The 23,038-nt window shown below is 48.1% G+C and overlaps 2 protein-coding genes and 2 long non-coding RNA genes across 6 annotated transcripts; all 4 read left to right on the forward strand.

Annotated features, from left to right (window-relative positions):
• Positions 1–616: 616 nt before the first annotated feature.
• LOC135672364 (uncharacterized) lies at positions 617–1,567 on the forward strand. Its single transcript, XR_010512956.1, has 3 exons — positions 617–866; positions 940–1,191; positions 1,438–1,567. It is a non-coding gene; the product is annotated as an uncharacterized LOC135672364 (long non-coding RNA).
• Positions 1,568–1,916: 349 nt separating this feature from the next.
• Positions 1,917–3,226, forward strand: LOC135672365 (uncharacterized). The gene is made up of 3 exons (XR_010512957.1): positions 1,917–2,355; positions 2,441–2,663; positions 2,772–3,226. It is a non-coding gene; the product is annotated as an uncharacterized LOC135672365 (long non-coding RNA).
• Positions 3,227–5,665: 2,439 nt separating this feature from the next.
• LOC135672366 (monoterpene synthase 8, chloroplastic-like) lies at positions 5,666–7,468 on the forward strand. 3 transcript variants are annotated; one of them, XR_010512959.1, is made up of 4 exons: positions 5,666–5,908; positions 5,982–6,252; positions 6,498–7,187; positions 7,277–7,463. XR_010512959.1 is itself a non-coding variant. In XM_065180829.1 (4 exons), exons 2-4 carry the CDS (start codon positions 6,006–6,008, stop codon positions 7,067–7,069), a joined length of 723 nt encoding a protein of 240 aa, XP_065036901.1. In that variant the 5' UTR covers positions 5,666–5,908; positions 5,982–6,005; the 3' UTR covers positions 7,070–7,464. The 3 variants fall into 3 exon arrangements, 2 of the variants coding, with proteins under 2 accessions (XP_065036901.1, XP_065036900.1); XM_065180829.1 differs by having other exon boundaries at positions 6,498–6,873; positions 6,970–7,464; XM_065180828.1 differs by having other exon boundaries at positions 6,498–7,468.
• A 12,253-nt stretch (positions 7,469–19,721) lies between these two features.
• On the forward strand, positions 19,722–22,313 carry LOC135643807 (monoterpene synthase 8, chloroplastic-like). The gene is made up of 7 exons (XM_065161174.1): positions 19,722–19,957; positions 20,031–20,301; positions 20,543–20,918; positions 21,015–21,233; positions 21,323–21,461; positions 21,547–21,792; positions 21,891–22,313. Exons 1-7 carry the CDS (start codon positions 19,757–19,759, stop codon positions 22,182–22,184), a joined length of 1,746 nt encoding a protein of 581 aa, XP_065017246.1. The 5' UTR covers positions 19,722–19,756; the 3' UTR covers positions 22,185–22,313.
• Positions 22,314–23,038: the final 725 nt, after the last annotated feature.

Below are 23,038 nucleotides of genomic sequence, written 5' to 3' on the forward strand. Positions count from 1 at the left end.
ATGTTTATAACTGAACCAAATTGTTGTCACTTATCAATCCGAACGTGAGAGTTGCGGACGAATTCTAATCACTTCCGAATTCACTAATAATGTGTACAAATTCCTTTTTATTCCACTTCGGTTCATGCCTCTGCAGATTATTTGGAACTCTAACTCAAAATCAAGACTAAATGACTGAACTAAACGTCCAGGCATGGGCTTGTCCCGATGATGTCGAAGTTGATTAAATCAACTCCTCCAATTAATTACTTCTTTAAGTGACATCATTGCCGTCATTGCAAATGGCCGGTGACAACGTTGAGAAAAGCGGAGAAGAGGAAAGAAAATAAAAGCAGGTGAAGAAGCATTCACACGGCATGCCTGCCGACTCATCGAGCAGAATATATATCTATATATATATTCTTTTCTGTTTTGTTACTTTTTCTTCGTTTACTAAGTTTCTACATTTGTTTGGAACACGTTGATGTGGAGGTGGCGTAGATATGGCTGGCCGCACAGCAGTCTGCTTGTGAATCTCGTTTTGTGGAGGTCGGACTGCACGAGAACCTCGGTACTCAAGTCTCTTCTCACTTACTCCCGCGCTAATAAATCCATCCATCACCAACACGGCCATCGCAACAAACCCATCAGATTCTCCATCTTCTACTGAGTGTTGTCTAATGAGCCAAATGACTTTCTGCGCTCCGACGTTCTCCTGCAAATTGATCGGTGTCCACCGGTGGACCGCGCCCTCCAATGCTTCACCCCGTCCATGCCTCCGACCACATATCCGGTGTGCTGCGCAGACTCCTCATCGGCGATCGGCTAATTACCAGCCAAGCTCGTGGAGTGACGAATACATCCAATCGCTAAGAAATGACACCAAGGTCGGTATGCATGCAAGCTGTAAGCTTGAGATTTATCTATAGTTCGCACTGGTTACTGACTAGCTTTCATTAGGTGGAGGAGGATAACGCAGCAAGGATGGGAAAACTGACGGAGGACGTGAAACAACTGATCTACATGAAGAAGGGAATTGAAGACCAGCTTCAACTGATCGATCACCTGCAGCAGCTTGGGGTGGCGTATCACTTTAAGGAGGATATTAGGGATGCTTTATGGACAATATACCGTTCCATGGAAGAGGTGAACATGTTGCCACGGCTCTAATGTTCAGGCTTCTCAGAGAACATGGGTTTGCTGTTTCTGAAGGTGATTAAGCTATATATCCATCCTGCTTTACTCCTTTCTTGGCGACTGATACAACATTGTCGCTGATGTACCTCATATATTGCTAGAACAATTACTTTCATAAAACTGAGACAACTAGAAATATCTCCAATTAGTCATACAATTATGCCACGTTAATAGCTTAACATACTATTGGAATTTTATGTTTATTCTGCTCTATCATGGTGTCACAATCTGAAATGCACAAATTATGTGGATGTTCTGAAGGTCTCTTCAACCGATTTATAGTTGAGAAGGGCAACTTGAAAGCCAGCCTTCGCCACCAGACTGAAGGATTGGTGAGCTTGTGCGAGGCATCCCATCTTGCAAAGGAAGCAGAGCACGTGCTGGAAGAAGCTATAAACTTTACAACTAAACAGCTCAAGAGCCTCATGGAGGGATCACTTGAGCCTCATCTCAGGGAGCACGTAGCCCATGCCTTGGAGCTTCCATTGAACTGGAGGATGCCGAGGTTACAGACCAGGTGGTTCACAGAAGCATCCCAAAGGGAAGCGAAGATGAACCCTGTCCTGCTTGAATTGGCTAAGTTGGACTTCAACAGGGTTCAGAGCATACATCAGAGGGAACTCAGAGAAGTGTCGAGGTATTTTGAGATTGCTTTACTTGAATCATGTCATGTACATTCTGCCCTCGTGCATGAACCAGCAAACTTCAGCACAAACTTCTGGCTGTCGATCAGATGGTGGAGCAATCTTGGCCTGGCGCAGAGGCTTCCATTTTCGAGGGACAGGTTGATGGAGAACTATTTCTGGACGGTTGGCTGGGCTTTTGAGCCACAGTTTGCAAGATGCAGGGAGGCGCAGACAAAGGCAAACTGCCTGATAACAACAGTTGATGATGTGTATGATGTTTACGGCACCATGGATGAGCTCGAGCTTTTCACGGATGCCGTCGATAGGTGATGAAGAACTCCACCTCATGAATGCAATAGATGCAATTTCAACGATCGTTGATTCCTGATAACATCTACTCTGATGGATGTTGCAGATGGGACGTTAATGCAACGGGCAAACTTCCAGAGTACATGAAGATGTGTTTTCTAGCCCTCTTCAACACTACAATGACACCGCATATAATGTTATGAAAGAGAAGGGTCTGGACATAATTCCACACCTAAAAAAAGCAGTAACATATCGATCCCATCCTCCCTCTTTTGTGTATCATCGATCATTCAGTTCCACTTTCTAAACAGTGCAACCCTTGGATTCAGTGGGCAGATGTATGCAAGGCACACATGGTGGAAGCAAGGTAGTACCACCAGGGCTACACACCCAATCTTGAAGAGTACTTGGAGAACGCACTTGAAGGGCTACACACCCACTCTTGCTTATTGCACCAGTGAGATGTAAGTCAAGAGACCTTGGAAGACTTCCACAGCTGTCTTAAGATTGCAAGATGGTCATCCATGATCCTTCGACTTTGTGATGATTTGGGTACTTCCAAGATATTTAAAATGCACCATAATTATCATTCGTTCATGGAATCATGGCGATAAAGTGTTCACACAGTTTCTCCTCTCTGCATCGGTTGTTTTTGTGCAGGACGAGCTTGAAAGAGGCGATGTGTCCAAATCTATCCAGTTTTACATCAATGAGAGTGGTTTATCGGAGTACGTGGCTCATGACCATATCAAGCGATTGATTAGGGGGAATTGGAGAGCAATAAACGGAGATCGAAGTTTCACTTCTCGTTTTGAGGAAAACATAAAAATGATGATCATTAATTTTCCTCGAATGGCCCAATGAGATGGACATGGAAAACCTGATCAAGTGACTGAGGATCACATCAGGTCTTTGATAATTGAACCTATATACTTTTGTGACAATTGAATTAAGGATGATATCATGAAGTTATAAGTCTCCTCGTCATTCATCCAAGCCTTTGATTAAGATTCTTTGGGTGTGATCACTCTTTTGATGGTGTAGTTCTAGGTTATTGGTTGTGATAATTGATTTGTATCAGCGCTTTCGAACTAGAAAACTTTCTTCATGAAATATTAAAGACAAAAAAATCTAAAGTATGATTTATTTTATGCTACTAATTGAGATTGGATTTTTAATTTCTCTCGATCATTATTATTGACGGTCATATGAAAAGACCGACTTAATTGGATTTTTATTCTTAATCTAATTAAGAATAACATATTATTGGGTAAATTCTTTGAAAAAGCTTGTAAGTTACAGAATTGCTCATAGAACCGCTCTAACTGCCTAAAAAGCTGATTTTGCCCTCGATATGTTGAAAAATTCCTGCCATAACCTAGCCGCCCCTCCGCTTGTGCCAGGCCTGGCCGCACCTCTGCCTCACCGGCGGCCCCACTCCGCCTCGTGCATGGTCGCCCCAATTGCCCTCCGACCCTCAACGTCGTCGTTAGTCACGAGGGCGAGTCGCCCCTACTTCCTTGCCCGTGGCTAACGGCGCCGAGGGGGGGCACGAGGAGAGCGCGTCGGCAAGGAAGGGGCACGAGGCGGGGGTGTGAGTCCACATCGGCGAGGAGGCTACATGGCCCCTGTCGGACCCCCCACACTCACTATTGTCGTTGGCCATGGAGGTGCCGCACAGTGCCGCCTACTCCCATGCGGCGAGAGCCGCCGCTCCTCGCGGAGGTGCCGCGCAGCGTCGCCTGCGCCTCTGCTCACGCGAGAGCGGCGAGGACCGCTTTGTAGTTGGTCCTTCGGGGTGCGACGGGGGCCCACCTGTGGACTCCTCCGTCGGTGCATCAGAAGACTCAGGACTCGTTCAGTAAACGCATTCCACCTTTGGACTCTGCCGTCGTTGCGTCATCACGCTACTACGTTCAATAAACGCGTTGGTAGTCACTCCATTACGCTACTTCGTCTAAGCTCGGTGCCAAATGACTGCTGCACGCTGTTCCACACTGGCTCTGCATATTATTGTGGGTGGAAACAAAGTCTGCAAAGACGCTGCCAAACGCGCTCAGAGTGGAGGAACTACTGGATCACGTATCATTATGTTTCTGTCATGACTACAAAATCTAGTCATCTATAGCACATGATCATAATGAGGCGGCGTTACTCTCTCTCTCTCTCTCTCCAATTATTTCTTACATCTCCGTGCGTGTCCGCCGGGAAAGAGGCGGGAAGTCGTTGTAGCATCATATCAACTTTATCGTGGAAAGATAAGAACGAGGACAAGGTGTCGCCCAGACGCATCACCAACCTTAAAGGCTGCTATCAACGCACGAGAACCTTGTTACTGAATCTTGTTTTCACCGCCTCTAGCACTATCAATCCAACGCCAACACCGCCATTACAAAGCCCAACAGATTCTCCCATCTTCTACTGAGTGTTGTCCACCGAGCCAACGGATTCCGACAAATTGGTCCCCAAACAATATAAATTAAATTTAGTTGTAAAATAATTTATTTTGTTATATTCAATTGTAGAAGCAACATCATCATCATCTTCTTAGTCATTTTCACATGAGTGATTAAAGTCATGTTCTTATCATGAATATATAATATGTTATTTCAATATCATGTCCTTTTTCAAGCAATTGACCTAAGCTTAAAATATTATTTTTTATATCAAGAATATATTAAACATATAAATGCATACTTGCTTTTCATTGCTAAGCTCAAGAAAAATATTATCTTTGTCTCTTACCAATCTTTGTGATCAATTATCAAATATGCCACGTTGTCCATTTGACATGAGATTAAATCGAGATAAAATAATAGTAACTCAAGTTTCGTTCATAATTATTAATTTTAAAATTATGAAGTCCAATAGCACAGGCTTCACATGTTGATGATCATACAAGTGGCCTCTCCTTATCATTTTATGAATGCGAGATTAATAATAGATTGTAGTACAATAGCGTAAGCTTCACATGTTGGTGATCATACAGGTGGACTTTCTTTATCTTTTATCCTTTAATATTGCCAGATGTGATACTTCACCCAATGATTCTTGTAACATTTTCTGATGTCATTATAGTGTGATGTTGATTGGTCTTTACTTTCTATAGGTCAATTGGTTATAGGGTGGAGAGATTCACTCATCTGTGTAACAAGTGTTTCAGTTCCTTCAAGATTGACTTGAGTAGTTAACGTACAGCAAATCGGAACGCGAAAGGATCGAGGCCATGGGATTCTCCTAATGGTTTCGAATTTAATCAAATCAACTCCTCGAATTAACTATTTTTTAAAGTGGCTTCTTCCACTATGATGCCAGATATATTTTTGGACACTTGGAATTGCATTTGGTTGGAACACGATGATGTGGAGTTTTTGTGGGTATAAATGAGGCTGTACGTACGTGGCCGCTTAGCATTCTGCTTGTGAATCTCGTTTTAGGGAGGTCGGACGTACGTCGAGAGGCACGAGAACCTCGTTACTGAATCCATCCTGTTTTCACCGCCTCTGGCACTATAAATCCAACGCCAACACCACCACTGCAAAAACCAACAGATTCTCCGATCTTCTACTGAGTGTTGTCCACCGAGCCAAATGTCTTTCTGCTCTTCTGCTCCGTCCTTCTGCTGCAGCTTGATCCGTGCCTATCCGCGGACTGCCCCCTCGAAGTCTTCACCCCGTCGATGCCTCCGACTGCCAATCCGGTGTTCTGCACAGACTCCTCCTCCTCGGCGATCGGCTGATTACCAGCCGAGCTCGTGGAGTGACGAATACATATAATCGCTCACAACTGACACCAAGGTCGGCGTGCATGCAATATGTAAGGTTGAGTTTTATCTATAGTTCGCATTGGTTGCTGACTAGCTTTTATCAGGTGGAGGAGGATAACGCAAGAAGGATGGACAAACTGACAGAGGACGTGAAACAGCCGATCTACATGAAGAAGGGAATTGAGGACCCACTTCAACTGATCGATCACCTGCGGCAGCTTGGGGTGGCGTATCACTTTAAGGAGGATATTAAGGATGCTTTATGGACTATATACGGTTCCATGGAAGAGGTGAACATGTTGCTGAAGGATAATCTTCATGCCACGGCTCTTATGTTCAGGCTTCTCAGAGAACATGGGTTTGCTGTTTCTGAAGGTGATTAAGCTACATATCCATCCTGCTTTACTCCTTTCTTGCGACTGATACAACATTGTCGCTGATGTACCTCATATATTGCTAGAACAATTACTCTCATAAAACTGAGACAATTAGAAATATGTCCGGTCAGTCATACAATTATGCCACGTTAATAGCCTAACATACTAATGGAATTTTGTGTTTATTCTGTTCTATCATGGTGTCACAATCTGACATGCACAAATTATGTGGATGGACTGAAGGTGTATTCAACCGATTTATGGATGAGAAGGGCAACTTGAAAGCCAGCTTTCGCCTCCAGACTGAAGGATTGGTGAGCTTGTACGAGGCTTCCCATCTTGCAAAGGAAGGAGAGCACGTGCTGGAAGAAGCTAAAAACTTCACAACTAAACAGCTCAAGAGCCTCATGGAGGGATCACTTGAGCCTCATCTCAGGGAGCACGTAGCCCATGCCTTGGAGCTTCCATTGAACTGGAGGATGCCGAGGTTACAGACCAGGTGGTTTATAGAAGCATGCCAAAGGGAAGCTAACATAAACCCTGTCCTACTTGAATTGGCTAAGTTGGACTTCAACAGAGTTCAGAGCATACAGCAGAGGGAACTCAGAGAAGTGTCGAGGTATTTTGAGCTTGCTTTACTTGAATCATGTCCTGTACATTCTGCCGTCGTTTATGAACCAGCAAACTTCAGCACAAACTTATGGCTATCGATCAGATGGTGGAGCAATCTTGGCCTCGCGCAAAGGCTTTCATTTTCCAGGGACAGGTTGATGGAGAACTATTTCTGGACGGTTGGCTGGGCTTTTGAGCCATAGTTTGCAAGATTCAGGGAGGCGCAGAAAAAAGCGAACTGCCTGATAACAACAATAGATGATGTGTATGATGTTTACGGCACCATCGATGAGCTCGAGCTTTCACGGATGCCGTCGATAGGTAAACAACTCCTCCACGTCATGCATGTAGGAGGTGTTATTTCAACAATCTTTGATTCCTGATAACATCTACTCTGATGGATGTTACAGATGGGATGTTAATACAATGGACAAATTGCCAGAGTACATGAAGATATGTTTTCTAGCCCTCTTCAACACTACAAATGACACCGCGTACAATGTTATGAAAGAGAAGGGTCTGGATATAATTCCACACCTAAAAAAAGCATTAAAATATCGATCCCATCCCCCCTTTTGTGTATAGTCAATCATGCAGTTCCACTTTATAAACAGTACTACCCTTTGATTCAGTGGGCAGATGTATACAAGGTACACATGGTGGAAGCAAGGTGGTACCACCAGGGCTACACACCCAATCTTGAAGAGTACTTGGAGAACGCACTATTATCGATATCGGGTCCCTGATATTGACTGTTGCTTATTGCACCAGTGGCGATGTAACTCGAGAGGCCTTGGACGGTTTCCAAAGCCGTCCTGAGATTGCAAGATGGTCATCCACGATGATAAGGCATATTTTGGGCCCACGCCCCGTCACGATTGATGCCACATGGCACTGTAGCCAAGTAAGCAAGAGGAATACCCCCATGTGACTAGCATGAGACCACACCAACTGTACCAAGGCGTCGCTCGGTACGTTCCGGAAAGCTCGGGACGGCGTCGAGTGGCGCCGTTCCGCACGTCCCGTCCCGAAAAGCTCAGGACAACGTTGCATGGCGCCGTTCCGTGCGTCCCGGGGTGGCGGCTGCACAAAGATACCACCTCACCTCCCGAGGATCGGTCGCTACGCTCGCGTACAACCGACCCTCATATAGTGTTATAAAAGCCCCGGGTCGGCATCCGGCCCGAGGGGTGGAGAGAAAGGGAAAAAGGAGATCCAACCCGCTACTGACTTAATCGTCGTAGGGACCAAAGTCGAGAGACACTTGACAAAGGTCTTTTTTGCAGAAAAGCTACCGATCGCAGGCTAGAAGGTGCTAATCAAACTTCCGCTGCCGGCGCTCAAAGTGGTGGTCGATCGATCTCGAAAGCCAGCTCAACTAACCAGTGACTCCCGACATTGCCCCGTGAACCAAGCCGTGCTGACTTATCAGCCACGGTCCATCAATCCATCAACATTTTTTACGCTAGAAGGAGGGCCATGTTGCAAAAACATCTCACGGGAGCCCTCCCCGAGGGAGAACTATCGATCGATCACCCCTCTGCCGGACCCGGAGATCGGTCCCTCCCCACCCTCAGAGACGGGGGAATCTCGACTGCAACGCCAGATCACTACTGGCGCTTGTTCAACAACCCGGGGTTCTCGCCCCCCGGACTTACCGCAGGACCCTCAAACGTATCGCCCAAGGCGTTCCTCAGCCTGACCAAGCAAGTACAAGCAATGGTGGGGATGATACAGACCCTCGTCCCACTCATCCCCCAGATCATACAGCTGGCGACTACCCCGACCGACCCTACCCGGTAAAGGCCGGCCAGGGAGCAAGTCGAGACAGGAGAAGCTCAAGACAGAACAATGTACCCGAGAGGTTCGCCCGAGTAGAGTGCACCTGCGCCCTGCCAAGTCACACCGCCCTGCCCTGAGCCTGACACCATATCGTCCGACTCGACGGATGACTCGTTTAGAATGCAACTATCCTGGGCCAACCATCGCCTGGACGAGTTCCAGCGAGAGCTTCAGAAATCGCGAAGCGAGCCAAATGAGGGTGGCTCGGGCGGATCCCCCTTTGTTCAAGAAATACAAGAAAAGCCTATACCCCTCAATTTCAGGCTACTGGCTTTGGAAATGTATGATGGCGGCTCAGACCCTACGGAGCATGTCGCCACGTTTCGGGCTCAGATGACCCTCTATGGCATTTCCGATGAATTAATGTGTCAGGCATTCCCAACGACCTTCAAGGGACCAGCACGCACATGGTTCAGCCGACTGCGCCAATCCTCAATCTCATCCTTCGATTAGCTCGCCAAGGAGTTCGAGCAAAACTTCCTCGCTAGCGTGTAGTCGAGGCCTTCCATGGCCACCCTGCTCACGCTATCCCAGTGCGAGGACAAGACACTCTCCCAGTTTGTGGCACATTTCGCCATTGAGGTACAGGGATTTCTGGACGCTCACCCCTCTATGATCATGCAAGCATTCCTGATGGGGTTGAAGCCTTCAAGATTCTTCTGGTCGCTGATCGAGAAGTCGCCAACAACCATACCCGAGATGCTTCAGCGCGCCAACCAGTACGTCGCCGCCGAAGCACTGATGGCGGGAAGGCGTGTGGATGGAAAAAGGCCAAGGGTCGAAAAGTCCTGAGAAGCAAATCGAGGACTTGATCCGAAGAGGTCACCTTGGCCACTATCTCAAGGAACCCCGGGAAGCAACTCCATGTCCCAAGGGGCCCATCGAACAACAGATCGATGTCATCTTTGGAGGATCGGTGGCCGACGATAGCAGCTCAACGGTAAGAAAAGCCTATGCTCGGAGCGCGATCAAGAAGCGCCCCCGACCCGAGCTCGAGCCCAAGATCACTTTTGGAGCCGAAGAGGTTGAGCGCTCCCATCACGACGATGCGTTGGTGATTTCCATTCGAATCGCCAACGCTCGGGTCAAAAGAGTAATGGTTGACACAGGGAGCTCGACCGACGTGCTATACCTCGACGCCTTCAAAAAGCTTGGCCTAACCGGGGAGGACCTCACTCCTATGAACTCGGCGCTCACCGGATTCACTGGGGACTCCATCTCCCAGCTCGGTACCACCACACTCCCCGTCACCATCGGGGAAGAACTAAGGACTAAGACGACCATTACTACCTTCATGGTAGTCGACCTACCTTCGGCCTACAATGTCATCCTCGGCCGCCCGACGTTCAATAAATTGAGAGCGGTAGTCTCTACCTACTATCGGGCCATCAAATTTCCAACCTCGGTAGGGATCAGGGAATCATGAAGCGATCTAGGAGAATCAAGGCGATGCTACCTTACAGCAGTCGCTCTCCCAGGGAGGTCACACCCCCAAGACCAGGATCCCTGAGAAGGAGCCATGGCGCCGGAGCGCCTTGAACCCCCGAAGCAACTCACCGAGGTGCCTTTAAAAAGAAACCAACCCGATCTGACCGTAAAAATCGGGACGGCTCAACCCGAAGAAAATCAGCTCTAGCTAATTGATTTCCTAAGAAAAAATACAGACGTATTCGCATGGTCCTCCAAGGAAATGCCAGGGATTGACTAGGAAGTGGCCCAACATCAGCTTAGCATCGACCCCGGGGCTAGGCCAGTAAAACAAAGGCCAAGGAAGTTCGCTCTCGACTAACAGAAGGCGATTTCCGATAAGGACAACCGCCTCAAAGAGGCAGGGTTTATTACTGAGGTGAAGTATCCTCGATGGCTATCAAATGTAGTCCTCATTAAAAAACCCAATGGAAGCTGGCAGATGTGCGTTGACTATACCGATCTCAACCGAGCATTCCCCAAAGACTGCTATCCACTTCCAAGTATAGACCAGCTAGTCGACGCCACAGCAAGCTATGAACTCCTTGCATTCTCGGGCTAAAACCAGATCCGAATGGCACCAAAAGATTAAGAGAACACCGCCTTCATCAATGATAGAGGAGTATACTGCTACAAAGTATTGCCCTTCGGCCTGAAGAATGCTGGGGCAACTTACCAAAGAATGGTCGATAACCTGTTTAAACACCGGCTTGAGAGGAACATGGAAGTATACGTGGATGACATGATTGTAAAAAGCAAAACAACAAGCGCACACCTGGCCGACTTGGCAGAAACTTTCCAAACACTTAGACGATTTAACATGCGCTTAAATCCCACAAAGTGCGTCTTCGGGGTTAACTCGGGAAAATTTCTCAGTTTCATCATCCACTAGAGAGGGATTGACGCCAACCCAGAGAAGGTTCGGGCCATAACCAAGATGCCTTCGCCCCGCTCGATCAAGGAGGTGCAGCGCCTTGCCGGAAAGCTGGCGGCACTCAATAGATTCATGTCACGATCAGGCGACAAGTGCCTCCCCTTCTTCCGGGCCCTACGACAGGCTGATAGCTTCACGTGGACCCCAAAATGTGAAGAAGCCTTCAAAAGGTTGAAGGCATTCCTCGTCCGCTTGCCCCGACTCGCCTCCCCAGAGCTAGGAGAAACCCTTGGTCTTTACCTGGCAGCATCAGCACAGGCGGTCAGCTCAGTGTTAGTTCGGGAAACACCACCGAAACAACAACCTATCTACTATATCAACCACATCCTCGACGAGCCGAAAGTGCGGCCACGTGAAGCTGTCGTTGGCCTGTCATAGGGCCCGGAAGAAGGGGAGGCACTTGTCGCCTAATCGAAAAGCTAACCCTCGCATTAATGAAGACGACCCGAAAGCTGCAACCCTACTTCTAAGCTCACACAATCAAAGTCATCACCGACCAGCCACTGTGACAAATCCTGTCCAAATTCGACGCATCGGGTTGAATGCTGCGGTGGTCGGTTGAGCTCGGCGAATTCGACATCCAGTACTCTCCTAGAACCGCCATCAAAGCTCAGGTACTGGCCGACTTCATATCCGAGCTAACCCCTAAAGATCATGCAGTTGAATAGGAAAACAATGGATGCACGTGGACCATGCATGTGGACGGCTCGGCCACCGCCGAGGCTACTGAGATTGGACTTATCCTCAAGGGCCCAACCGGAGAAACCTATGAGAGATTGCTCCGACTGCAATTCTGAGCCACCAACAACAAGACTGAGTATGAAGCACTGCTCCATAGCCTACGCCTCACCTCGGAGATGCAGGTAGGCGACCTCGAGGTGTTCAGCGATTCCCAGCTGGTAACAGGACACATCAACAGGAACTACGAAGCCCGAAGGTCGACCATGGCGTTATACCTAGCGGAAACACGATGACTTGCCCGTCTCTTCAACTGCCTCTCGGTCACTCGAATACCTCGAGCTCAGAACACACAGGCTGATGCTCTGGCTAAGTCGACCTCCGCCCGTAGCCTAGAAGCAACCCCGACAACCGAGTCCATAATGGTGCCAATAATACCGTCCCACGACATCATTGAAACTCAAGTTTCACCGAACTAGATGGAAGAGATCCTCCGCTTCATGAAAGACGGGACGAAGCCCGATGATCCAGTAGCCATGAGACGACTGAGGCGAACCCAAGCCTGGTACTGCATAATCGATGGAAAACTATACTACAGGGGTTTTTCTTAACCTCTCCTATGCTGTCTCGCACTGTCGGAAGCTGAAACGATCCTCGCCAAACACCATGAGGGGATTTCTGGGGAGCACATCAGCGGACGAACCTTAGCCTTCAAGACTCTCAGACAGGGTTACTACTGGCCGACCATGCTTCGGGACACTGCATCATATGTACAACAATGCCAACAGTGTCATAGACACGCCTGACTACAACACTAGCCAGCGGTCCCTCTCACCCTGATGGGGACAACCTAGCCTTTCACCCAGTGGGGACTTAACATCCTCGGACCTTTTCCTTCGGCTTCGGGACAACGACGCTTCCTTATAGTGGGGGTCGACTACTTCACAAAATGGGTCGAAGCCGAACCTTTGGCCTCCATCACCGAGAAACAAGTTTGAAGCTTCACGTGGAAGAACATTATCACTCGGTTCGGGATCCCGAGAGCTATCATCACCGATAATGGAGCTCAGTTCAACAACACCAAGTTCAGGGCCTATTGCCAGTCATATGGGATACAGTTGAAGTTCAGCTCAGTTGCACACCCCCAAACTAATGGCCAGACCGAAGTAATGAATCGAGCAATCCTGGAAGGACTCAAGAAGAGAGTCACGGGCGCACATGGAACTTGGGCGAACGAACTCCCTAATGTCCTATGGGCAATGCGGACGACCCCAAAAACGACCTTAGGAGAGTCTTCGTTTAGCCTCGCGTTCGAAACCGACGCAGTCCTTCTACCAGAGATGGTGTTCCCGACCCTGTGCACCTCCGACTACAAACAAGCAGATTTCGAGGAAGGCGTACGAGCAAACCTAGATCTCCTCGAGGAAAGAAGAGCCGAGACGCACCTACGCACCTTGGCGTACAAGAAGGCTGTAGCTCGGATATACAACCGCAAGGTTCGCCCGCGACCGATCAAGGTCAGGGACCTTGTCCTTCGAAAGGTAGAAGTAAGCGACCCGACCTGAGCAAGGGGAAAACTTGTGCCCAACTGGGAAGACCCCTATCGAGTCTACGATGTGGTCCGAGAAGGGACCTACCGACTCGAAACTATGGAAGGGAGTCCTCTGTCGAGGACATGGAATGCAGCAAATCTGAGAAAGTTCTACCCGTAGAAGAAATAGGTCAAGACACTTGGAAGATGAATTATTAAAAGATGTACTCATCCACAGCCAGAAAAGAAAGAATTTCAAAACAAGAATTTCTTTACTAAATAAGGAAGTACATATGATGGTCGGGCGACACAATTCTAAAAGTCGACCCAACCGAAACCAAGAAAAGGAAAATATAAGTTAGCTCGGAGGGGGAGTTTCGGGCCCATCGCCAAAGGGGACGCTCGCCGGCATATCAATGGACTGATCCTCTAGGTGGTCGGCAAAAGGGTCCGACTCTAGCTCCAATTCCGGATGCCTCACCCGAGCACGAGCGCAGGCCACCCGGTATTCGAACTCATAGGTCACCCGTCCCGACCTCACCAGGCCACGCTCGAATCTGGTAGACGCCTTGTACTCAGCAATCGCCCTCTCTATCTTCTCGGGCAGCGCCAATCGCTCCTCCTTCAGGGCCTCCTCGGTAGCCCAAGCCGAAGACCTGGCAAACTCAACATCATGCGAGAGGGTCTACAATTCGTCCTCCAACATCTGAGCGCGAGATCGACTTTCCTCCAACTCGGCTTTCAGATGGCTCACTTCCTCGTCCAAGGCCAAGGCACGCTGCTCGATCACTGCAACGACCTCCAGATCGAACGAGTTCATCAGATCCTGATTCTCCAGGTGAAGGGTGGCGTAAGCATCCGATTGACGCTCAATCACCTGCCCGGCGTCAAGGACTCGGTCAATCAGCGCCATGGAGTAGTGCTGACCCTGTACGAGAATTAACATCAAGACCCACGTGAATAAGGAAGCACCAAAGAGAGGAATGCTACTACTTACCCAGACCAGCGACTTGGCCGCCTGATCTGCTAGCACCTCCGAGGTGGAACCATAAAGTTCCTTGGCCATAGTCGGGTGCAGCGTTCCCCGGATAAACTCCTGAGCCGTCAGCCCTGATACGACTGTTAGCGTTGAGATAAGTGACATAAGGGGCTCCCAATGCCCCAGTGGGAAGACTGGTCATACTCGAGGCCCAGTACTCCTCACCCTCTGGCTGACCGACGCGGCACAAATCCCGCATCGACTTTGGGCGCATCGATGCCCTCTTCACGGGGTCATCGCCAGACAAGCTAGCCGCCCCCTTTCCTTTTGCGCTCCCCGAACCCTCACCCGGGGGAGCGGCTTCTGCTGATCCCGGGATGGTGCACCCACGAGCGGTCGATCTCGCGAGCACCTTCCAAACCACAGTCTTCAGCTTCTTGGCCGACTGACTCGCTTCTGGAGCTCCCGACGCCCCCTCAGGCGCACTCCTCTTTGGGACACCCTCGGCTCCGGAACCCTCGCCGCCCCGAGATGGAGTCGCAGCGGCTTTGGCTTGAGGCGCCTTCTTTACGGACCGAAGATCCACCATCTCTACAAGAAAAACTTGGCCAGTTAGATTGCTCGGGATAAGCGAACAGTATATGGCGTGTAGGCAATCATAACCCTAACGACCGGGCTGAGTCCCGCCTCGACCAGCCAATCCTCGGTCATCTCCCTGACTGCCCGAGAAGAGGATAGAATGCTCCTCAACTGATTCACGTCCGCTGACTCTCTGCCTAAAAGCAACGGGACGACATTGTCGACGGTGTGGGAAGTCCACCCGGTGCTGAAAACCCACCCCCGACTGCAACTAACAAAGAAGCGGCTCTTCCAACCTTTGTTGTTGGAGGGGGCATCACTAATCTTGAATGCACTACAGGCGGTCAGGTAATAACCGGCTCATCCCCTACACAGCCGGAAGCAGGCCAGGAATAGAGCCCTAGATGGTTCTATCCTGGCTACACGACACTCCCCGAGGAAAGCCACCAAATAGCGCTAAGAGTTCAGTGTCATCTGAGACGACGATATACCCCACTTACGGAGGCAATCCTCGATCACGGGATGAAGCGAGAATCGTAGTCCCGCCTCGAGGGCACCCACCGTCAGCCCAAATCCCTGGGGAAATTGATCATACGATCGTAGACCCGGCCAGGGGGCAAAAAGTTTATAACACTTCGGGATGCAATAACGATCCCGAAGCTCCCCCAGAAGTTCCTCAGTCACCACCGAGTCTACATCATGCCACAACTTGAGACTTGCAAGCATGGCAAAACTCCCCACGACCTCTAGAGGCACACCTCCCGAAGGCAAATGGGAACCCCCTGGGCCCTCGGAAGAAGAAGAAGAAGAAGAAGACGAGGAAGGTGAAGACATCCCGACCTCGAAGTAGTGGTGAAGAAGCCGGGTTGCTGAACGGAACAAACAAGGCTACGATAGCCAGGCAAGGTGACGGCAGCTAAGCAAGAATGATAGAAACCCCTTCGGCAGAAGCTTATAAAGAACAGGTCGTTTCATCCCGAAGGCGACGATTGAGCTTTCCGAGGAGGGGTATGGTCGCGGCCTTCGAAACCATAATGACTCGGATTCCCTAGATTCGTCGGTCTCGAAGATCCCGCCAAAAAATGCCTCATCACTCAAGGTTTCCCACCAAAAGGCAACTCACGACAGGAGGTCTCCCGCCAGAACCGACGCCGCCCTGCTCGGTGCACCATGTGGCGAAAAGCCCCATGCGTAACACGGATTCCCGCCAGAACCGGCACCGCCCCGCTTGGCAGGCCACGTGGCGAAAGGATCCGTGCCTAACACGGTTCTCTGCCAGAACCAATGCGACAAGAAGCGCGCCAACCCAGTTCACTGCCCGAGTCGCTCCATGTCGATCCCCGACTTGCGATTCGTCGGCCTAGTTCATTGCCCGAGTCGCTCCATGTCGATCCCCGACTTGCGACTCGCCGGCCCAGTTCATTACTTGAGGCGCTCCATGTCGACTCCTGACTTGTGACTTGCCGGCCCAGCTCCTTGCTCGAGCCACTCCATGTCGGTTCCCAACTTGCAACCCGCCGGCCCAAGTTTTTGTCCGAGTCTCTCCAGATCGATTCCCGACTTGCAACCTGCCAGCCCAAGTCTTTGTCCAAGTCACTCAAGATCGGTTCCCGACTTGCGACTCACCGACCCAGTTCATTGCCCGAGTTGCACCATGTCGATCCACGACATGCGACTCGTCGGCCTAATTCATTGCCCGAGTCACTCAATGTCGATCCCCGACTTGTGATTCGCCAGCCTAGTTCATTGCCCGAGTCGCTCCATGTCAATCCCCGACTTGCGATTCGTCGGCCCAGTTAATTGCCCGAGTCGCTCCACATCGATCCCCAACTTTCGACTTGCCACCCAGTTCATTGCCCGAGTCGCTCCATGTCGATCCCCGACTTGCGACTCGCCGGCCCAGTTCATTACTTAAGGCGCTCCATGTCGACTCCCAACTTGCGACTCGCAGGCCCAGCTCCTTGCTCGAGCCACTCCATGTCGGTTCCCGACTTGCAACCCGTCGGCCCAAGTCTTTGTCCGAGTTGCTCCAGATCGGTTCCCGACTTGCAACCCGCCGGCCCAAGTCTTTGTCCAAGTCGCTCCAGATCGGTTCCCGACTTGCAACTCACCGATCTCTAAAATCACACAGCTCGATCCTTTGACCAGCAGCCTACCAATATCGCCCTACCAGGGCGCCGCCCAGAACCGCCCCACGATGAATCGATCCAACTTCCCTTCATAAGCAGGCAACCCATCCCCGGTGTTTCGACCCAGGCGCACCTCTCATCCTCTCAAAAACCCCATGGCATGCCTCGATGGAGGGGGGGACAAGTGATAAGGCATATTTTGGGCCCACGCCCCATCATGATCGATGGCACATGGCGCTGTAGCCAAGTAAGCAAGAGGAATACCCCCACGCGACTAGCCCGAGACTACACCAACTGTACCAAGGCATCGCTCGGTACATTCCGGAAAGCTCAGGATGGTGCCGAGTGGTGCCGTTCCGCATGACCCTTCCCGAAAAGCTCGGGACAGCACCGCATGGCACCGTTCTGTGCATCCCAGGGCGGCGACCGCACAAAGGTACCACCTCACCTCCCGAGAACCGGTTGCTACGCCCGCATACAACCGACCCTCATATAGTGTTATAAAAGCCCCGGGCCGGCATCCGACCCAGGAGTGGAGAAAAAGGGAAAAAGGAGATCCAACCCGCTACTGACTTAATCGTCGGAGGGACCAAAGTCGGGAGACACCCGACGAAGGTCTTTTTTGCAGGAAAGCTACCGTCCGCAGGCTAGAAGGTGCTGATCAAACTCCCATTGCCGGCGCTCGAAGTGGTGGTCGATCGATCTCGAAAGCCAACTCAACTGACAAGAGAGTCCTGACATTGCCCCGTGGACCAAGCCGTGCTGACTCATCAACCATGATGATAGAACCCTTGCATATTCTAAACTTGGGGTTGATCTCTTTAGGGGATCGGCCTCCTTGGAACTCTCTAAGGGTTCCTCCCTCCAAGTTGCTGTTCAAAGGCTGCAGAAAAGATTCATCTATTGCTTATCAAAAGAGGAGAATAATATTTCTCCATTACTCTTTGGTTATTAATTTGTTCACCATTTTTTCTCATTTGGTGAATAATATAAATGATATTATAGAAGTACTTTGAAATGGACTTAGAGGTGCATTGTTGTAGTTTGTCAAAGTCAGCTCTTAAAGTTTAAAGTTTGTAGGCGGATCTTGTTCACCTTGTTTTTTTGTAAAGTGTTCCATGCCTCCTTAGGTATCTTTGACGAAGCAATAATCTCAAACTTCATTTTGCTAAGGACTTAGTATATTGTGAATAAGGCATTCTTCTCTTTTCTTTGATATTTGAGTTGTTTTATTGCTTCTTTATCCATTTGGGTTTTTTCCTCCGCACTAAGTTTAATAAAACCATCTCGTACAAGCTTCCACACATCAAGAGTGCCTAGAAGTGCCTTAATTTGTATGCACCATAAATTAAAGTTTTCCTTCATCAATAAGGAAATTTATGTTGAAAATGCACTCTAGGAAGTCATGAGTTAACTTGGCTCTCCGATATCAATTGAAGAAAGAAGTGGAGAGATTAAAACAAGTTAATTTGGACGAGGAAAGAAGGGTTTCTTGATGTATTTACTAAAACTTATACAACTCAATTGTTTTCACAACACATATACTCCAAGGGATACAAATCATGACTTTATATAATCCAAGAAAAACTCTTTAACACAAATTAATTTCGAAATCCAAATTAAATTCTTTTTATCGTTTTAATACCATTTTCTAATTTAATTTATACACGTATCATATCATAAACGTGGTGCGGAAGTGAACCAGTTGAACATGCTGACAGCAAATATACATTTGCATGGAACACGAGGATGTGCAACTTAATAGAAAGAATAGAAGATAAGAACAATTATTGAAGAAGCTTTATTAAAGAAGTAAAGTAGCTTAGCTTGAATGCATTAACATGTCCCTCTCCTATTTATACAGATTAGGAGGGAGAAATTTCCTTAATAGAATAGAGGATTTTCCTCAACATAATAGATAAGATTTTCTCCTTATCTTCTATCGTGCCCCCGCAAGATAGTACTCCTGACAAGGATACCAATCTTGGATCGATGGTTTATAAGCGAGAGGCTTCATGAGTAGGGAAAGAGCATCTTGCTGCTATTGTTATTGTTGCTATGGATTCGACGACGATGATTGCGGCTGCTATGGCAGCGGCTACGATTGCGACGACGACAGTTGCGATTGCGACGGTTTTGGTGCGACAACGGCATAGGAGAAATCTACATCAATGTTGCAGTGATGCTACTACAGCATAGGAAGAAGCTGCAATAGAGGAGGAAGCTACAGCAAAGATGCAGTAGAGGAGGAAGCTACATCAGAAGAGGTAGGAGCTAGCTACAGCGAGGAAGAAAGGTAGGGCAATGCTGGTGAGCGCAGCACTAGAGACGCCGCAGTGGAAGGAAACAGACGTTGGCGCAGAGTGGTAGTGGAGAAGACAGTTATCGTTCGTCGAGGAGGAAAGATTTGTTGCACCGACGGCCTGATGACGGAAAAGCAATGGTAGAAAGCCTTTTCTTTTGTCGTCGGAGGTGGAGAAGCAACAAAGATGAGTCGACAGCGAAAAGAAAGCTTACTCTAAGCAAGCGGCTCTGATATCATAATAGAAATAATAGAAGATAAGAACAATTATTGAAGAAATTTTATTGAAGAAGTAAATTAGCTTAGCTTGAATGCACTAACATGTCCCTAACAAAATAGATAAGATTTCCTCCTTATCTTTTATCACACGACTTGTGTGGATATAAATGAAGCCGTTACAAAGTCCATAAGATTCTCCGTCTTCTGCTCATTGTTGTCCACCGAGCCAAATGGCTTTCTGCGCTTCTGCTCCGTCCTTCTGCAGTCTCATCGGTGCCCATCGGTGGACGTCGCCGTCCAAGGCTTCACCACGTCCATGCTTCCGACCACATATCCGGTGTGCTGCGCAGACTCCTCCTCGGCGATCTGCTAATTACCAGCCAAGCTCGTGGAGTGACGAATACATCCAATCGCTAAGAAATGACACCAAGGTCGGTATACATGCAATCTGTAAGCTTGAGTTTTATCTATAGTTCGCACTGGTTACTCACTAGCTTTCATTAGGTGGAGGAGGATAACGCAAGAAGGATGGAAAAACTGACGGAGGACGTGAAACAACTGATCTACATGAAGAAGGGAATGGAGGAGCAGCTTCAACTGATCGATCACCTGCAGCAGCTTGGGGTGGCGTATCACTTTAAGGAGGATATTAAGGATGCTTTAGGGACTATATACGGTTCCGTGGAAAAGGTGAACATGTTGCTGAAGGATAATCTTCATGCCACGGCTCTTATGTTCAGGCTTCTCAGAGAACATGGATTTGATGTTTCTGAAGGTGATTAAGCTGTATATCCTGCTTTACTCCTTTCTTGGCGACTGATACAGCATTGTCGCTGATGTACCTCATATATTGCTAGAACAATTACTTCCATAAAACTGAGACAACTAGAAATATGTCCAATTAGTCATAAATTATGCCACGTTAATAGCCTAACATACTAATGGAATTTTGTGTTTATTCTGTTCTATCATGGTGTCACAATCTAACTTGCACAAATTATGTGGATGGACTGAAGGTGTATTCTACCGATTTATGGATGAGAAGGGAAACTTGAAAGCCAGCCTTCGCCTCCAGACTGAAGGATTGGTGAGCTTGTACGAGGCTTCCCATCTTGCAAAGGAAGGAGAGCACGTGCTGGAAGAAGCTACGAACTTCACAACTAAACAGCTCAAGAGCCTCATGGAGGGATCACTTGAGCCTCATCTCAGGGAGCACGTAGCCCAAGCCTTGGAGCTTCCATTGAACTGGAGGATGCCGAGGTTACAGACCAGGTGGTTCATAGAAGCATCCCAAAGGGAAGCGAAGATGAACCCTGTCCTACTTGAATTGGCTAAGTTGGACTTCAACAGGGTTCAGATCATATATCAGAGGGAACTCAGAGAAGTGTCGAGGTATTTTGAGCTTGCTTTACTTGAATCATGTCCTGTACATTCTGCCGTCGTTTATGAACCAGCAAACTTCAGCACAAACTTATGGCTATCGATCAGATGGTGGAGCAATCTTGGCCTCGCGAAAAGGCTTCCATTTTCCAGGGACAGGTTGATGGAGAACTATTTCTGGACGGTTGGCTGGGCTTTTGAGCCACAGTTTGCAAGATTCAGGGAGGCGCAGACAAAAGTTAACTGCCTGATAACAACAATAGATGATGTGTATGATGTTTACGGCACCATCGATGAGCTCGAGCTTTTCACGGATGCCGTCGATAGGTAAACAACTCCTCCACGTCATGCATGTAGGAGGTGTTATTTCAACAATCTTTGATCCCTGATAACATCTACTCTGATGGATGTTGCAGATGGGATGTTAATACAATGGACAAATTGCCAGAGTATATGAAGATATGTTTTCTAGCCCTCTTCAACACTACAAATGACACCGCGTACAATGTTATGAAAGAGAAGGGTCTGGATATAATTCCACACCTAAAAAAAGCAGTAACATATCGATCCCATCCCCCCTCTTTTGTGTATCGTCAATCATGCAGTTCCACTTTATAAACAGTGCTATCCTTGGATTCAGTGGGCAGATCTATGCAAGGCATACAAGGTGGAAGCAAGGTGGTACCACCAAGGCTACACACCCAATCTTGAAGAGTACTTGGAGAACGCACTTGTATCGATATCGGGTCTCCTGATATTGACTGTTGCTTGTTGCACCAGTGACGATGTAACTCGAGAGGCCTTAGACGGTTTCCAAAGCCGTCCTGAGATTGCAAGATGGTCATCCATGATCCTTCGACTTTGTGATGATTTGGGTACTTCCACGGTATGAGAATTGCTCCATACTTAATCATTCGTTCATGGAATGAACGTAATAAATAGTTCACACAGTTTCTCCTCTCTGTATCGATTGTTTTTGTGCAGGACGAGCTTGAAAGAGGCGATATATCCAAATCTATCCAGTGCTACATGCATGAGACCGGTGTATCGGAGAACATAGCTCGTGGGCATATCAGGGGATTAATCAAGGGGAATTGGAGAGCAATAAATGGAGATCGAAGTTTCACTTCGCCTTTTGAGGAAAATCTGAAAATGATGGCCATCAATATTCCTCGAATGGCCCAATGCATATACCAATATGGAGATGGATATGGCAAACCCGATGGAGTGATCGAGGATCGCATAAGGTCTTTGTTGATTGAACCTATACTTATGTAATAATATAATCAAGGATAATATCGTGAAGCTATAAGTCTCGTCATGATTTGTCCAAGTCTTTGATCAAGTTTCTTTAAGTGTGATCACTCTTTTTATTCTGCAAAAGTTATTGATGGTATAATTTTCGTTTGTTGGTTGTGATAATTGATCTGTATCATCGTTTTGAAAGTAGAAAACTTTCTTTATTAAACATTAAAGGAAAAAAAGCCTATAGTATATTTTACTTTATGCTACTCATTGAGATTAAATTTTTAATTTCTCTCAACTTTATTGTTGATGGGCACCTGAAATGGCTGATTTAATGGATCAACTATCTAAGATCTTGTAGCATGGTTTAGTTAAGAATAAAACAATATATTACTAGGTGATTTTTTTGAAAATATTTTAAAGTTTTATAATTTCTCGTTGAGCGCCACTAAGCACATGAAAAGATGATTTTGTACTCATAATTTTGAAAAATTCTTACCCTAGCCCTAGCTACACTTCTGCCCTGCTAACCTTGGCCAAGCCTTGGCCTAGCTAATGGCCACCCTCTGCCTTGCATGTTGCTGGCTGCTCGTCGGCCCTTCCCCACCCTATTACCCTCATTGTTATCATTGGTCACGAGGGCAAGCCACCCCCCCTCCTAACTTGCTCGTGGTCAACGACTAGAAGGGGATGCGAGGAGATTGCATCAGTGAAGAAAGGGCATAACAAGATTGTGCAGTCCCTGTCGGACCCCCAACCCTCACCGTCATTGTTGATTATAGAGGTGTTGTGTAGCGTCTTCTACACCTTTTCTTGTGCGAGAGTGGCAAGGGTCGCTCCATTGCTGGTCCAGTGGAGTGTGACGATGGTCAATACACCTTTGTCAC

This window comes from Musa acuminata, chromosome BXJ1-4 (assembly GCF_036884655.1).
Source record: "Musa acuminata AAA Group cultivar baxijiao chromosome BXJ1-4, Cavendish_Baxijiao_AAA, whole genome shotgun sequence".
Lineage (NCBI taxonomy): Eukaryota > Viridiplantae > Streptophyta > Magnoliopsida > Zingiberales > Musaceae > Musa > Musa acuminata.